At 46.0% G+C, this 18,066-nt stretch overlaps 1 protein-coding gene across 1 annotated transcript in view; it reads right to left on the bottom strand.

The window, feature by feature from the left end:
* TMEM132B (transmembrane protein 132B) overlaps positions 1 to 18,066 on the bottom strand; it is a 344,261-nt gene that overhangs the window by 184,390 nt on the left and 141,805 nt on the right. Inside the window, exon 3 of the mRNA XM_035099220.3 lies at positions 1,124 to 1,270. Coding sequence (XP_034955111.1) covers positions 1,124 to 1,270 — 147 coding nt within the window. The remainder of the gene's footprint in view (positions 1 to 1,123; positions 1,271 to 18,066) is intronic.

Here is an 18,066-nt window from a genome sequence, read left to right as displayed (position 1 = left end):
TGTTGGAGGGGGATACAAAAATGCATACAAAGGCATGTATATTAGTATAAATTTGTAGGTGAATTTTCTTGAGGACCTTTTAATATATTGGAAAAATAATGCAAACTGATGTGGAAATGTAGAGAACTCACCTTAAAGTGGGGGAAATGAGGGAAAGCAAGATTGAAGGAGTCATCTATCCCTACCAAGGTGATGCTATTAAAGAGTTAACTCCAACTTGAACGGTGTGATTTACTGCAGGCTGACTTTTTGACAGGCAGCCAGGCCAGCTATTACATTCTTATCTTGTTGCTGGTGTAACATCTCCTTGTGCCCAACTCCTAGGCAGAACAGCTTCTCTGCATATTTCAGCAGTCTTGTCTCGGTCAGTTCCTTGCCCTGCTGGACAGCTCCATGGGCAAGAAAAGGGAATCCAAGCCACGCTGCTGTGTTTCTATGACTGGGGAAAAACTACCCATGCACTATAAACAAAATAAAAAAATTCCTTCCAGTAGCACCTTAGAGACCAACTAAGTTTGTCATTGGTATGAGCTGTCGTGTGCATGCACACTTCATCAGATACCCATGCACTAGTCCATGAACATCTATGCCAGGGGTCAGCAAACTTTTTCAGCAGGGGGCTGGTCCACTGTACCTCAGACCTTGGGGGGGGCAGACTATATTTTGGGGGGGGGAATTATGAACGAATTCCTATGCCCCACAAATAACCCAGAGATGCATTTTAAATAAAAACACCTCACAGGCCCCACAAATAACCCAGAGATGCATTTTAAATAAAAGGACACATTCTACTCATGTAAAAACACTGATTCCTAGACCATCCACGGGCCGGATTTAGAAGGCAATTGGGCCGGATCCAGCCCCCCGGCCTTAGTTTGCCTACCCATGATCTCTGCCGTAAGACATTTGTTAGCCTTTAAGATATCACCACAAGACTCTTTGTTGCCCCCAGTCCTGGAACATTTTTCCAGCACTCAAAAGCTGTGCTCATGTTGGAAATACAAAAAGAGATTGATTCCTATTCAAGGGTAAATATCAATAAAAGTATCTGAACTCTTCCCCGCTGACTTTTAGCTAGAAATGGCAGCGGCAGCTACATTGCAGCACAGCTTGGATTTCTTACCTGCTCTCTGCATTTGGATTGATGCGCTCACATACAATGGTGGCGGTGGTCTGTGTCCTCCCATTGTCTATGTCTTGTTGAACTCCCCACTGGTCCGGATCACTGACTCGGATGTCTATTATCTTCACACCTGAAGCAGCCTTAATTCTACCAAGAAAACAACAGACACAGCGTTAGTTCTACATGATGCCTTTTGCAGGAAGGATAAATCTCACCCAAGGCCCCAGTGGATGGTCCAGGAGCATATATTCTTAATTTATGCACACAGGAACATCGACTGGCCTGCTGCTTCACAACACGTGAACCTAAGTGTTGTAAGAATGCACACACATTGTGTCTCTCAGTCTAACCTCATGGGGCTGTTGTGAGCGTAATATAGAGAGGAAAGGAAGACTATGTACGCCACCTTGAGCTCCTTGGAGTTGGGATATAAATGTATTAATTAATAAATAACGGGAAAATGCACCCTGCAGTCACTAAGCAACTGAAACTAGGCCCATTCACTATGCACATTCAGAAAGGCAGGTACTAAAGGCATCCAATAGCCCGTGACTTACAGGAGAGTCTCGGTCTGAACTTCTTATGCCCTTAACTGGAACCAGTTAAGAACATGTGTGTGTGTGTGTGTGTGTGTGTGTGTGTGTGTGTGTGTGTGTGACCCCCAAAACTGAAAGAACCACATCTAAAAGAGAATGAATATTTGTTTCCTTCTGGAACGAGTCTCTCACAATGTTGATCTCCTCTCTGGTTGGATTTAGCTTATCGAGGAAGCTTTCATTCATTTCTCCTAGAAAGCTCCCCTTCCCCCAGTCCTTACCCTGTAGCCTCAATCATGGAAGCTTAGACTAGCATTCAGCGAGATGCAAATCAGACCCTTGGTGGCTGTCCCTGGTTCCCTGGTTGGGCAAACTGCCAAGGAAGACAAACCGCTCATTGAGTCAAGGAGCAGGTTGTTCAAATATTTAATCAGAATTAAAATGAAGCAAGCTGTGCAATCCACAAGGAACTACAGATGCAACCACTTTGAAGGAGAATAGATAGATACCCTGGTTCATAGATTTGCCTCTTAATGAGGCTTCATATGACAGAGGGAGGGTGAAGCCTCCTGGTGACCGTAGTGGCTGCTGGTCCCCATAGCACTTACATATAAACAATTGTCCTTAGGGTTGACTGAGCAGAAGATTGGTTGTCCCCAGAATGAATCAGGTCCCCTTGTATGTTTCAGGCAAACGCAGAAAATACCTCAAATGGTGGGATGATTTCAACCTTCGAAAGAGCATTCCCACATTGGCATCATCTTTTTATCCCTTGGATCATAGGGAGTGATCAACTCCCATGCTCTTAAGCAGAAACAGACCCAGTGGGCCTCTCCACCTTCTTTCTAAATGAGAGGTCACCAGCTTTTTGGAGCCAATGGACACATCTGGAATTCTGAGAAAATACTGAGGGCACCAGTCACAAAATGGCTGCTGTAGGGGTGTGGCACAACACAAAATGGCTACCGCGGGAGGTATGTAGGAGAGGCCAAGCAAATGCAGATAGGAACTATGCAGAAAAAGCTAACAGTCTCTCATGCATTGTGGATTTTTGATGGGATATTTACTTTCACAGGCGCCATAGAAGGTACTGGCAGGCACACTGATACCCATGACAGCGTTGGAATTCCCTGCTCTAAAATGAAGATGTTTCTAATGTCATTTGCTATGCTGGTCCTGCTCTGGTCCAAGGGGTGGGGTGGGCTCCAATTCATTTGGGGGGGTGAGCACTCTTCTGCTCATCCCTCCCTAAAGTAGATATAGGCTGGCAGGGTGCCTGGGAGCAGAATCAAGGTGGGTGGCCTCTTAAGGTGGGCTGTGGTATTTGTCCAAGTTCTGCTCATATTCACTTGGTACTTCACAGCATCCCGAGCTGCATCTGCTGCTGAAAGGCTGAAGTTACTTTATATGAAAAGGCATAAAGACTAAGGAATCAAGCAAACAATTTTTTATGGTTTGTATTATTTGATAAGCAGGTCTTCTCACATCCGAAGCCACTTTCACTGTCTCTGCACACAATACAGCCATCAAAACGTAAGAGTCCACAACATTAGAATCCAAAACATGACTCAGTCCATAACCTAAGAGTTTTTTCTGCACTAGTCTAGTGAAACGCTTGTGCTGCGCAGACCATAAACAGTTCTCTTTGCAGAGCATTAATCAAGCACAGCGGCTGGATTCTTGTTGTGGTAAAAAACCTTGTAGCTTTGCCAGAAACGACCCACGTAAGCCCAACTTTCTACAGACAGGTTTATTGCAAACAGATAACAGAAACACCTCCAGAGCTTTCAGACATGACTGCTCCACACCCCACAGGCAAACAAAAAAAACGCTCTATATATACTGAGCATCTTAACAACTTAACAACTTAAATCATGTGACATTGCTACTTTGCCAGCGTCTTAGGTTTAAAGCCCTAACATTCTAACCACTTATTATTAAATAATATAAATAAATAAGACCTGGGTGCTTTACAGTCTATCATAGGGGTGCTTTTGTCACCATATACCAATTTGGAATAGGGATTTAATTCCTTTCAAACATTCTTGTGGGGTTACCTCCAAATTCTCCTTTCTTTCTGATCATCTATCCAACTTAGCATTCATTACTCCATCAAAAACTATTTCAAGTTTGGTCCAAGTTCAGTTTCAGCTCTAAGTATATGAAATGGATTGGACTGATCTTCTCTTCTCCACAAGCCAGACTACCCTCTTATCTATTTCATCTATTTTTTGATTGGCACAACCCATGATAAGCAACTCTCCAAGTTTCCACAGCACCACAGCACCGCTGCCACAAATGGCCAGTGGGTGGTACTGCAGCTTCCCAGCACCACAGGCGTTCCAGTAGAATTCAACTTGCTCCTCTAAAGCTGCCAACTGCAGCCTAGATACTCAATGTGAGCAACTTGCCACACAACCTCCATTGAACTTTCAGACCATTCACCTGTCTCTGACTCCCTGCCTCCACCCAGGCTGTCCACCCATCAGGTCAAAGGAAGAGCGAAGATAATAATAATAATAATAATAATAATAATAATAATAATAATAATAATAATTTATTATTTATACCCCGCCCATCTGGCCGGGTTCCCCCAGCCACTCTGGGCGGCTTCCAACAAAACAGAAATTCTAAAATACAGAAATCCATCAAACATTAAAATACAGAAATCCATCAAACATTAAAAGCTTCCCTAAACAGGGCTGCCTTGAGATGCCTTCTAAAGGTCTGGTAATTGTTGTTCTCTTTGACCTCTAGTGGGAGGGCATTCCACAGGGTGGGTGCCACTACCGAGAAGGCCCTCTGCCTGGTTCCCTGTAACTTGGCTTCTCGTAGTGAGGGAACCGCCAGAAGGCCCTCGGAGCTGGACCTCAGTGTCCGGGCAGAACGATGGGGGTGGAGACGCTCCTTCAGGTATACCGGACCGAGAATTTGTTAAAACACACAATTTGCAGCAAAGTGCATAAGTCACATTGATTCGGTGGAAGCTAAGCATGTTTACATAATTCCCATTGCCACCCACTGTGTGATTTCAGAGCCCAGTCCTTCGTCCCTAACAGGCCAGATCCGATAAATGCTGACACTCCCATCTGCTAAAGCCAACTGCCGCGTTTCCCAGCCCTTCAGCCAGGATGCAATGCAACACATGTCTTGTCCATCCAAGGACACTCAGTGATGCTATTTTTACTGAACTGGGCTTCTGAAGAGATTTGCTGACAATGCGTCTCCTGTCAACTGGCTATTTGCTTTTGGCCTGCAGGGGTGCCGTCTCCTTACAGAAAACCTCCTGGGTTTCCAGCAGACATGCTTGGTTGTCTGCTACAGATGCAGATTTCATTCACTGTCTTCCCAGGTTAGCATCATGCCAGTCTAGTAGTGGCTGGTGCCTTTTGGGACTGGGAGGGTGGAAGACAGGGAGCCCAACAGCAGGTGGCACCAGAGCCAATAACAGGAAGACAAATTGTTCTCCTTTTGCCTTCTTTCCCTCCCTGCTGAGTTCTGAAAACGGCAACCCTGAGACTAAGGAGGAGGAAGATGACAGACAGTGCTGCCCCCTTGGCTCAGTTGAATGTAAGATGGCAGGAGCGGGTTGGTAATAACTCGCATGGTGCCAGTGAAGATGGCTCTATTGAAAATGCCAGTCCTATTGAGCACAGCAACTCTTCCCGGTAGCTCTTGCCCCAATGACATGATGTGTTCTCACAGTTATTTAAGTCTCCTTAAGTCTCCTCCTCCCTCGGTCCTTTCCCAAGCAATCTGAGGCTTCTTCATCTTGTCTGTCTTTGCTCTGCCCTCTTCATACCTTCACTTCTCTATCGCAGCCTCTTCCTGCCCACTAAATTCTGTTACCTCTTCAGCTTCCCACACCTCTTCTTCCCAGTCTTCTCCTTCGTCTCCCTCTGACCACTCATTGTCATCCCACCATCCCATCCCTGGGCTCTGTGCCTTTTTTTCCCTTGGCAGTTCCCTTGGGGGTTCCCCCGCTGGTGCCTCCCACCACTCCTCTGAATCCAGCCAGCCCATGACAGAAGACAGACAGGTGGGGCAGGACAACCTTTCCTCTTGTGGGTGAGCCTCCACTGGGTAGTTCTCCACTGCCCAAAGTGCATGAACGCACGCATTACAATCTTTCTGGACACCAGAATCTAAGCACTGAATCTGATACATTATCAAACTGAGAGCCTCCTCTTTTGTGCAACACCTGTGTTTTAGTCAAAGCAGAGTAATGCAGGGGGGAATCAGTGAAATTCAGAGAGCGCCATCCAAACCTGTGATCAGAAACTGTTGGGTATAAGGACAACCCCCCTCAGGCAGCACAATCAGAAGGATTTGTGGACCCTCACCAAGCCACCGCCCAACCTACCACTATTTATTGCTCTATGGGTGCTCATGTGCCTTTGTATCAATGGACATAATTTACAAGTGAAATGTTCTGTGTCCTCTTCTCTCTCTTTTATGATGGTCTTTTCTATCATTTGGTGATATGCAAGTGACTATCCACCATAAGGTCACTTCTTCACAGGAAACTGTCTGTGGAGCCTTGTGAAAGAGACCATGTCTCAATGTAAAGCATTTGCGGGGGAGGCATGGGGAAAGGTTAATAATAATAATAATAATAATAATAATAATAATAATAATAATAATAATAATAATAATATATTAATTATACTCCGCCCATCTGGCTGGGTTTCCCCAGCTACTCTGGGCAGCTTCCAACAGAATATTAAAATACAATAGTCCGTCAAATTTTAAAAGCTTCCCTAAACAGGGCTGCCTTCAGATGTCTTCTAAAGGTCTGGTAGTTATTTTTCTCTTTGACATCTGGTGGGAGGGAGTTCCACAGGGTGGGTGCCACTACCAAGAAGGCCCTCTGCCTGGTTCCCTGTAACTTGGCTTCTCAGAAGGCCCTTGGCGCTGGACCTCAGAACAATGGGGGTGGAGACACTCCTTCAGGTATACTGGATCGAGGCCATTTAGGGCTTTAAAGGTCAACACCAACACTTTGAATTGTGCTCGGAAACGTACTGATGTATGGAAGTGAGAGCTGGACCATAAAGAAGGCTGATCGCTGAAGAATTGATGCTTTTGCATTATGGTGCTGGAGGAGACTCTTGAGAGTCCCATGGACTGCAAGAAGATCAAACCTATCCATTATGAAGGAAATCAGCCCTGAGTGCTCACTGGAAGGACAAATCCTGAAGCTTAGGCTCCAATACTTTGGCCTCCTAATGAGAAGAGAAGACTCCCTGGAAAAGACCCTGATGTTGGGAAAGATTGAGGGCACTAGGAGAAGGGGACGACAGAGGACAAGATGGTTGGACAGTGTTCTCGAAGCTACGAACATGAGATTGACCAAACTGCGGGAGGCAGTGCAAGACAGGAGTGCCTGGCGTGCTATGGTCCATGGGGTCACAAAGAGTCGGACACGACTAAACGACTAAACAACAACAACAACAACAACACATTTGAAGGCTTTTTAGTGGGTGTTTTTTAAAAAAAAAAATCTGAATACTACTGCTACTAAGCCAGTGTGGTGTTGAGGTTAAAGGGTCAGACTAGGACCTGGGAGACCAGGTTCAAATTTTCCAGCTGGCTGTCAAGTTTGCTGGGTGGCCTTGCCCACTCGTGCCCCCACCCCCGCCTATCACTGGCACATGGCCCTCAGAAGGTCATCTGGAAGGGAATGTGGCCCTCGGTCTGAAAACAGTTTGCCACTCCAAGGAGACCAGAAGCTTCCATTCATAATTTTAAACAAGCCACAGTTCTACCTGATGCCCAAACCTGGAAAACTGTGGTTTCTTCAAACTCTAGTTCAGTATTCCCCAGTTTGGTTCCCTCCAGAAATTGCAACCCCCATCAGCCCCAGCCATCATGGCCAATGCTCAGGGATGCAGAAAGTTGTATTCTAACCAGGCTGGAGATTAGAAGGATTAGAAATGGCTGATTCACTTGCTCTTCCTAACTAGAGTTTCATCAAACCATAGTTTCCCATGTTGTATGTCACAGGTAACTCTGTTTTGTAAAGCTTCCAATCTTCCCTTCACAGGCATGAAAGAGGATAGAGGAGAATATGCAATCCAAAGACTCACCACAGCTCACTCAGATTGTAGAAACAAACAGGCTCCCCGTTTGTCTGAACTGGGCTTGCGAGCATTTTGTGCTCTCCCTCTCCCTTCCCATCCAACACCTCCACAAAGCTTTCCTTTTAAAACTGTACCTGAAACACACATCATCGCTCCTGTGAGCTTTTTTAATTTTTCCACTGCTGCTATTTTTATATAACCTTTTCCAGATGCATTGTCTAACACCCCCCCCCTTCCTCCTTGTCAGCCATGCCAGGATGCAGGAGGTATGAAATAGCTTATTAGAGCATTGCACTTCGCATGGCTTTGGCAAACAAAGGGAAAGGAAAACCAGAACGCTTGGCAGGAAAGCCAAAAGGTGGAAATTATGAAGCCAAAAGGGGACCTGAGCCCTCCTGTTTGCCAATTTGCCTGCGGACCATAGGAGGTTTATAGAATTGTAGAATGCAGGGATCTTTTGTCCAAGGTGGGGCTCGAACCCACCACCCTGAGATTAAGAGTCTCATGCTCTGCTGACTGAGCTATCCCAGAAACCAGTGGAGGGACTGCACCTCCAAACCATCAGGCACTGGTTCTGCACAAGAGCACTCTCCTCTCCTGGTATTTAGAAGCATTGTTGACTTCAGCCGTGGAGGCAGAGCTTAGCCCCTTTACTTGCAACCTGACGTGAAGGGCAAGATGCCCCCTCCCCACTTTCACATCTAGCAATCTGACCAGGCTGGCTGCTGAATCTCCTTTCAACCACTGGCAATAGGGCATCACCCTCCACTGTACCTGAGGAAGAAGACTACCTTAGGAGGTGCAGAGCAGCCTCATTTAAAGGCAATCGGCGGGATGCCGACATCTTCTGGTATCTACCGCCTAAGGCAGCTGTATCATTCTGCCTCATGAGAGGGCTGGCCCTGTAACCTGGGAGCAAACCCTGCCCTGGAGCCTGAGGTTTGCGCCTCCCAAGCCAGCCTCATGTACCCATAGCTTGGCACAGAGAGTGAAAAGTATTGGTCTTCACCTCCATGCACACCTGTGCTCCCCCAGCTTCCTGCAGAATGGCACACAAAGACAAAAGACTCAGGGCACACAGGGGGGAAATGCTATAAGTCAGAAATTAAATCATTATAATAAAAGAAAAGAAACGCTATGTAAAAATTGCATAGAATTTTCTTTGCTCTCTTTCGCCATCTGGTGTTGCATGTTTATAATGCATCCAAAGCATTGGGGTTTTGTTTTGCTTTGTTTTACTAATGTAGCTGAGTCCTGAGTTGCAGCTTACACAGCAATAGGGCTTTTTTCCAGCCAGAACTCACCGGAACTCTTTGGTGAGTTCCTGCATGTATCCCATCGTTTGGCACAGCGCTCTGTGTTGAGCGACGCAGGCTGCGGCAGAGGGATGGTTTGGTGCATTGTGGTGGTGGCAGTGGGATGAGTGGGCAAAAAGTTCTGGCACCATTTTTTCTAGGGGGGGAAATCCTTGCATAGCAACATTCTAACATGCCACCCCCATCCCCAAGGCAAATACACTGACAAAGTAGGGTAGAATGGGCAACAAACATTAGAGGCCATTCTTGGTAAATAAGGACAGTTGGACTACATGCAATGAATCTCTGGTAAACTCAAATTTTGGGGATTTCCCAAGAGCCAGCCCATTGCAGCAGTCTAAAATTCTAAATTCTACTTGCAAAAATTGCATGATGCTGAAGTTATGCTAAATTCCATTTTGAATTATCTCAGACTACACAAATTCATGGAGGACATAACTGTGAATGGCTACTAATCAAGATGGTGATTTTATTAGCTCCAAGATCAATGGCAGAATGCCCTGACTATTAGTTGTCAGGGATAACAAATGGGAGAGCTAGTGCTTTCATGTCCTGCTTGTGGTCTTCTTGGGGGCATCTGATTGGTTACTGTGAGAACAGATTTCTGGACTAGGTAGATCCTTGATCTGACCCAGCAGGGCTCTTTGGTCTTTAGAATCAGAAGAAAATGTTAAAAACGATTCTACGCTGATATAATTAAGAACTAAAACTGGAACATCTCCAGTGGGAATGAAAGTATTCTGGAGTTCATTTAACCTTTCTTGAAACTGCTCCAGAGCCCCACAACTCAAGGGACTCCAGTACTATCTGGAGAGCATCAGACTGGGGGGAGCTTAATCAAAACTATCACATTTCTGAAGATTCTTCAAGATTCATTTCCAAGCACAACAGTGACATTCTGCTAAGGGACCCTCTTGGGCCCAGAATTGACAGGCAAGTTTATTGCACATATAATATTCAGAGTCGAGGAAATCTGTAGCTAAATTATAATTTAAACCAGGTTGAGAGCTATCCTCATTTGGAATGATTTAGTCTTAATTGCTAATACAACAGAACCCTGGTGTTCAATGGAAAAAAATTTAATCACGTCCTGGAACACGATTTAACTGCTCTGCCCAGGTATGAGAAAAGCTGTCACGCTGCTGAGACTTCAAGAGAGAAAAACATCTTCTGCATTATTAGACAGCCAATACCATCATGCATCTTCTTGTGTCAAGCACTATCTATGCCGTGAGGAAGTTACAGAAGAAAATCCGCACTCTGTATTCCGGTGAAAATATATGCAAAAAAGGTTTCTTTATCCCAGGTGGACAGACTTTCCCCCGTCAGAGCGACTTTTCCTCAGGGATAATCTATTGAGGGCTACATTCCATCAGTGGGCAGGACCAAAGACAGAGGTGGGTGGAGCCACATCCAAAAGTGGGTGGGGTCTCTCTCTCTCTCTCATCCCTTTCTCACACACATTAGTCCTCTTTCACCCATTCCCTTTTCTTTCACTCTTCCTCCCCACTGAGCAGACTGCCAGAAGTGAATTGCTCTCACCAGAAGTCCGAATTGGTTGCTTGTGGAGAGCTTTGGAAATTAGGCTGAGGGCCACATGCTGCCCATGCCTGCTTGATCCTTTCTTAATCACTGGTTGTTTGGCAAAAAGAGGGCATTCTATATATTTTTCCTGACCACAACAGCAGGAGCAAGCAGGGTTCTAAATCAGGCATAGGCAAACTCGGCCCTTGGGACTACAATTCCCATCATCCCTGACCACTGTTCCTGTTAGCTAGAGATAATGGGAGTTGCAGTTCCAAAACAACTGAAGGGCCCAGTTTGCCTATGCCTGTTCTAAATCCTACAGAGGGCAAGGGAGCTCCGCATGCGGTGAAGACTCCTGCCTTCAAACCATCTCTCCCAATCCATTGAGGGGGACGAGGCTAGGCAATGAGGAAGTGACAAGGGGGCGCAGCCACCAAACAGAGGCCCTCTCTCTCTGGGGTTTCTAATCCAGAGGTAGGGAGCATTTTTCAGCCCAAGGGCCAGATTTGGTTCTGAGAAACCCCTCCAGGGGTCACATGTCAATGGTGGGCAAAAGTGGGAGCAACTGTTAATGTAGATGTTGCTTTCTTACAGCAGGTAAGCTTCTACACAGTCTCCTCCATCCAGGCAAATGATATCAGTACTTGGGATGAACTAATTCAGATTAATGAATTCACTGAATTAATTCAAAAATCTTTGAATCACACCTGAAAATAGTTCCTAGAAATTCTAGCTGAACAGAGTGAGGGGGGGGGGGGGTATGGCAGAACTTTGGACAAATTTTAATTCAGTTCGATTTATATTTTTATTCCGCCATACATACACACGAACTTAACTGTGTTTGATAGTGGCCATTGCAGTTGCCGTTTTTAGCTTTTTGAAAAAAATATGATGCTCTTTAAGCTTAATGATCACAATTTTTTTGGAGAAATAAATAAAGCAATTGTTCATATTCCACTGTGAAGCGGGGCATTTGGAACGCTGAGGACCAAACTCAACTGGAATGGAATTATTTCCCCCTTTTTTGGAGGGGGTGAACTGGAATTAATTCCTTTTTAAGATGAACTTCCGAAGCACTGAGCAAGAGTCATTAGCTGAGTTCAATAACACATTTCAGTCAGGCACAGCCATTTAATGGGTGCATGAAACATAGCTAGTGAGGGATGTGAGCTGGGGAAGAGCCCCCAGGGGCCAAACAGAGAGTCCTGGAGGGCCCCATGGCCGCCCCCAGGCCTGAGACTCCCCACCCCTGACAGTAACCACTTGAGGGCAGTAATGAGGTCAAGTGATGCTCCACCAATCTCAGTCCCCAGCTCCCACCTGCCTGCCTTCTTATTTATAAGCAGCAGAGGGCTGCCTCTCCCTTAATCTCAGCGATCCCCTTGCAAAACTCAGCCGGGAGGAGGATGGGAATTAGTATTAGTTGGCTCTGCCTGTCATTGGCTGTGGCGCCACCTACTGTTGGTCTTCCTGCCTTTCCCCCCTGCCAATCCCAAAGGGCACCAACAGCCACTTCTTGAGGGTTTGAACTAAGGCCCAGGTATGGCTAAAGTGGTCATCTTCCCAGTGGCTCCTCCGGCTGCTGTGAGTCATCATCAAGGACACTACAAACGCGAATGATGTAGTCAAGCAGAACTACACTCTAGTTCCTGTGTGACAAGTTGTTAGCCGAGGCTGTTACGTTTCTGCTGACAGCTTGCATTTTGTTGGAAAGTCTTGCTTTTAAATTGGATTTGATACCACTGTGTTTCCTTCAGTTGCAATTATATATATATTAATTCTTTGTGGCCTAGGGCTGAAGGAGAGAAACAGAAGCAGAAACTAGAGAGTTTAATCAACTGGTTAACACTAATGGGATTACAGCAGAATCCTATGTGAGTTTACTTAAAAGGAAGTCGTGGGGAACTAGGTAGCTGCCTCATACTGAGTCTGACACCATTGCTCCAGCTAGCTCAGTATTACCGACACTGGCTGGCAGCAGCTCACCAGGATTTCAGACAGGGAGCTCTCCCAACCTTCCCTGGAGATACCAAGGACTGAACTTGGGACTTTCTGCTCAGAAAGTACAAACTTACTTATTACAGTGAGTTGTAGCCTTTCCCCACTGTGTACATCTCAGTATGTTCAATGGGGCTTACTCCCAAGAAAGCACACTTAAGGTTGTGGCCCAAACCAACTAAATCTGCATATATTTTGACACCAGGCTGGGTGTGTATGATTCATTTGAAAATGCATACTCTTCGAAGTCTTGGAAGTCATCTAGTTAAACCCATGACCGATGAAGGGAACATCTGCACTGGCTGCCCGTTGACTGCTGAGCCCTTTTATTAATTTGCACACCGCTTAACAACGTAGGTCCAGGATACCTTAAAGAGCACCTCAACTCTCCTGTCCCACCTTGATCAACAAGGTCATCTGCAGGAGCATTCTTGGTCATCCCCCAAGATGGTGAGACTCATTTGACATAGACACAAAACGGAGCCCTGAGTTTCCTATCCAGTCCTTTCAAATGCTCTGTCAGCAGGGATTCCGCAGGCATATTCTGTCTTAACCTTTAAACTACTGCATGTGCTAAAAAAAAAACCTAAATAAAACTATGCTGCCAGGTTTGTGCAGGCAATTAAGAAAGCAACACCTGTAACAGTTAGCTACTGATCTGTGATTCAACATTTTTACATGTCTTTTATTATATATGTGTATAGATAGACAAGAGGGACCCAGGTGGCGCTGTGGGTTAAACCACAGAGTCTAGGGCTTGCTGATCAGAAGGTCGGCGGTTTGAATCCCTGCAACAGGGTGAGCTCCCATTGCTCAGTCCCAGTTCCTGCCCACCTAGCAGTTCGAAAGCACATCAGAGAGCAAGTAGATAAATAGGGACCGCTCCAGCAGGAAGGTAAATGGCGTTTCCATGTGCTGCAGCTTTGTCATGCTGGCCACATGACCCGGAAGCTGTCTGCGGACAAACGCCAGCTCCCTCGGCCTATAGAGTGAGATGAGCGCCGCAACCCCAGAGTCGGACACGACTGGACCTGATGGTCAGGGGCGCCTTTACCTTTACCTTTACCTTTACCTATAGATAGACAAACAGGCAGATTAGATAGATAGATGATAGAGATAGACAGACAGACAGATGATAAATGGTAGGTAGGTAGGTAGGTAGGTAGGTAGGTAGGTAGGTAGGTAGGTAGATAGATAGATAGATAGATAGATAGATAGATAGATAGATAGATAGATAGATAGATTTGGGGGTATTGGGTGTAAGGGGAGGGATAATACCTCTGTTGGGGGACACAGTATGCTCCTTTGGGGGTATCTTATCCACCTTTGGTCCCCACCCTGCACTCCCCTCTCACCTCACACATTCCTACGGTAGAAAATGTCACCATGTGACAGCGGCCACACCCCAGGAAACAACTTTGACTGGCCAGCTAAACCAGATGAGGAAAGCCGATAGGTCTCAAACCCTCAGTGAGTTAGGGTCTTCCCCTATGGGTGAATTGAGCAGACAGGACCAATACTGGGTCCAACGGTCAAGAAGGCAGTTTCTGCACAGGCTGTAGAAGGAAGTGAGGGGCAGATGAGAACCCGGGAAAGTAGCCCATTTAGGAGATGGAAAGCTCTGGTCCTAAACCTCTGCTGCCTTGCAGGATATCATCAGGAGAAGAAAAGGCTCAGGAGTAATCTCTACACAAATCCAGAGTGGAGTCTCTAAGATGGTTGGATGGCACCTTGTAAGCCTCCTTCCGGCAACTCCTGCAGCCAAGCTAGTGCCAAAAATATTGCTCTACTTTCCCTTGGACCACGTCAGCCAAGCCAAGAGGTGGGTCTTGTTGTCTGGGCAGTCTAGGACCTCCAGGCACACTGCCTAGACCTGCGTCCCAAGGAGGTCACTTCAGTGCTGATAACACAACGGTTTGACTTCACCCTTGGAGGCATTCTCTCTCAGGACAGACAAATGCCAACAACAGACCCGCTTTCATCTTTTTTATGAAATAATGGTACAGAGGTATTTTTAGAAAGAAGTGTTCCAAAAGTTCATCCAAAATCTACCCTCCAGTACCTGCAGGACTTTAGATCTGAACCTTCCCGCTGGGGCTGCAGAGAACAAATCTTTGCCCTCCTTTATGTGGGCAGCCCTCCAGATATTTGTAAAGTGTAGAAATTACCAAGCTAGGCACTCTTCTGCACGGCACAGCAAAACTACAGGCCATAATCATCCCAAAAAGCTGAGGCCCAGGTTTTCCCCATCCAGTTAAGCAGATGAGCTATGTCTTACTGGAGTGGGGTGAAATTGCAACAGTGGAAGCGGCAGCTTCAGGTGGCAGTATAAAATAGAAATGCAGATTGTTCCACCTCGGATTTATTACACTTTTAACATCTAAATCAGGAGGATTCTGTCCTATAGATTGAGACGGATCTGAAGTAATTTAATGGGAAGTTGGTCGTTGAAACACATAATCACATTTCTAGAACAATGTAATTACATTGAGTGTAATGTGATTTCCTGCCAGCGAGTTTTAAAAAGTGCGGCATCCACCATATCCTTTGCTCTTGCATCGAACATGACAACCCCAGCAAAATTAGCTCTAGGAAGCCCGATGCAGCATTCAATTAAAGAAAGAGACATTAGGACTTCGGGAGAGGCAGGGTAAAATGGGCGACATATCAGAAAACACGTCGGTTGTGTGCTGACAACGCAGCGGCATTTGCAACATGAGAGGGAGCCAAGAAAGTACAGTCGAGATATTTTATACATTTTAGGGTGATCAGTCAAGGGCTAGCATTAAGCCTTTGCACCAAAGGCATTGCTATGACCTTCAGTCATTCTGCATCAGGAGTAGGCAACCTAAGGCCCATGGGCCACAAGCGGCCCACGGGAGTCGTTTAACCAGCCCACGAGCTGCCCCCAAACTGAGCCGCCCACTCGGCAAGTCCCCGCGCGCTGCGCTAAATTGGCGCAGCACAGCGTGGGGACTCGCTTCTGTGGTGCCAGAAATCGCATCTGCGCAGATTCCGAAAATTGTGTCTTCACAGACACAGATGTCGGAAAGTGTGCACACAATCCAGCCCACTGAGGGATCTCCGCTGGAGTGAACCGGTCTTGGCGATGTAAATCTTGCTGACCCCTGTTCTGCATGGTGCAAACCAAGCGTTATCTCCAATCAACTGAGTGCAAAGAAAATGCTATCTTCTACCATTACTCAGCAAGATTAAAACAAACTCCCTCTGGCAGCAGCAAAACAAAAAACCCAATTTAGAAATCAATATAATTAAAAACCCCTCTGACCCAACAGAAAACCTTGAAAATGATTCCCAACAGTCATCAAGACTTGAGATTTAGGAGGTCACCATGAAAGAAAAGTAAGCCTGAAAGGAGGATCCTATGAAGAAGACTATGCCCCATCTGTAGGTTAAGAACATGTAAAGAGTCTCTCTCTATCAAACCAAAGGGCCACTCATTCAAGCATTCTGTTTCCCGCAGTGGTTAACCAGATGCCTAGAGGAGCCCACAAACAGAACACAAGCACAATGACTCTCCCTTGCTGTTTTCCAGTGACTGGCATTCAGAGCTGCTTCAGAGCTATAACTTCCAAAGTGGTTCATCAATCAGCCTTCCCAGAGATCTCTGGAAATTTTACCCCTGAGGGAAACAGGGGTCTCCTAACCAGGGCTTTTTTTTTCAGCAGGAACTTGCCAGAACTCAGTTCCAGCACCTCTCAGGTGGGCGCCATTGCCACTATAGGGGAACAAAGGAGGCATTCATGGCGAGTTCCAGCACCTCCTTTTCTAGAAAAACAGCACTGATCCTAACAACTCCAGCATCCTTAACAAACTACAGCTCCCAGGATTCTTCATGGGGACAGCCATGACTGCATACAGTGGTACCTCGGTTTATGAACACAATTGGTTCCGGAAGTCTGTTCATAACCTGAAGCGAACTTTCCCATTGAAAGTAATGGAAAGTGGATTAATCCATTCCAGATGGGTCTGCGGAGTACTCAACCTGAAGCGTACTTAACCCGAAGCATGGGTGTAATTGGTTCCGGAAGTCTGTTCATAAACTGAAGCGTTCATAAACTGAAGCAAACTTTCCCATTGAAAGTAATGGAAAGTGGATTAATCCGTTCCAGATGGGCCCGCGGCGTTCGTAAACCGAGCTGTTCATAAACCGAGGTTCCACTGTAAATTGGTATGATACAGATTTAAATATACTATATAGTGCAGGTGTCGCCTGAAAGAGAGGAGGAGTTTGAAAATGGAAGGAGATGGAGAGGATAGGCCCAAAGGGTACTCCTGATCTCCCAGGCTCTGTCAGGCAATGAGGCAGCAGTTGAGTCGGCACTGCCTTTTTTATTCATTTTAATTGCAATAGAGCTGTAATCGGCTTTCTGAATAATTTCAGTGTCTCATGAAGCTAAGCGTGTCAGAAACTTAAAGCGGTTTTGCAGGTAATCCGCCTGCAGAACAAACCCACGAAATTCATCTGTCAAGTCATTCCCTGCCTACGAGTTCATTTATATCTCCTGCAGAATGCAAGAGGTCTCAGGCGGCACATATCACTATGCTTTCATTAGAAGGCAAAAAGTGATGAGGTGAAGGGGCTGTGAAATGCAGTCAAGCCAGGTGTCCCCCATCTTATATTTGTGCATCTGGCTCTTCCAGCCTAAGTGCAGAACCTTACAATTGCCCCTATTGAAATTCATGTTGTTCGTTTGGGCCCAGTTCTCCAAGCTGTTAAAATAATCTTGAATCTCATAGAATCATAGAGTTGGAAGAGACCACAAGGGCCAACCAGTCCAACCCCCTGCCAAGCAGGAAACACCATTAAAGCATTCTTGACAGATGGCTGTCAAGCCTCTGCTTAAAGACCTCCAAAGAAGGAGACTCCACCACACTTCTTGGCAGCAAATTCCACTGTCGAACAGCTCTTACTGTCAGGAAGTTCTTCCTAATGTTTAGGTGGAATCTTCTTTCTTGTAGCTTGAATCCATTGCTCCGTGTCCGCTTCTCTGGAGCAGCAGAAAACAACCTTTCTCCCTCCTCTATATGGCATCCTTTTATATATCTGAACATGGCTATCATATCACCCCTTAACCTTCTCTTCTCCAGGCTAAACATGCCCAGCTCCCTAAGCCGTTCCTCATAAGGCATTGTTTCCAGGCCTTCGACCATTTTGGTTGCCCTCCTCTGGACACAGTATCCTTCTTGAACTGTGGTGCCCAGAACTGGACACAGTACTCCAGGTGAGGTCTGACCAGAGCAGAATACAGTGGTACTATTACTTCCCTTGATCTAGACGCTATACTCCTATTGATGCAGCCCAGAATTGCATTGGCTTTTTAGCTGCTGCATCACACATCTCAATTCTGTCTTCTGTGGCATTAGCTACCCCTCGCAGTTCGGTATCACCTGCAAATTGGATGAACATCCCCTCAATCCCTTCATCCAATATGTTTATAAAACCCTTGAACAACAACAGG

Source organism: Zootoca vivipara, chromosome 16 (assembly GCF_965207765.1).
Source record: "Zootoca vivipara chromosome 16, rZooViv2.hap1.1, whole genome shotgun sequence".
Taxonomy (NCBI): domain Eukaryota; kingdom Metazoa; phylum Chordata; class Lepidosauria; order Squamata; family Lacertidae; genus Zootoca; species Zootoca vivipara.
This window is presented reverse-complemented; position numbering and strand designations above follow the sequence as displayed.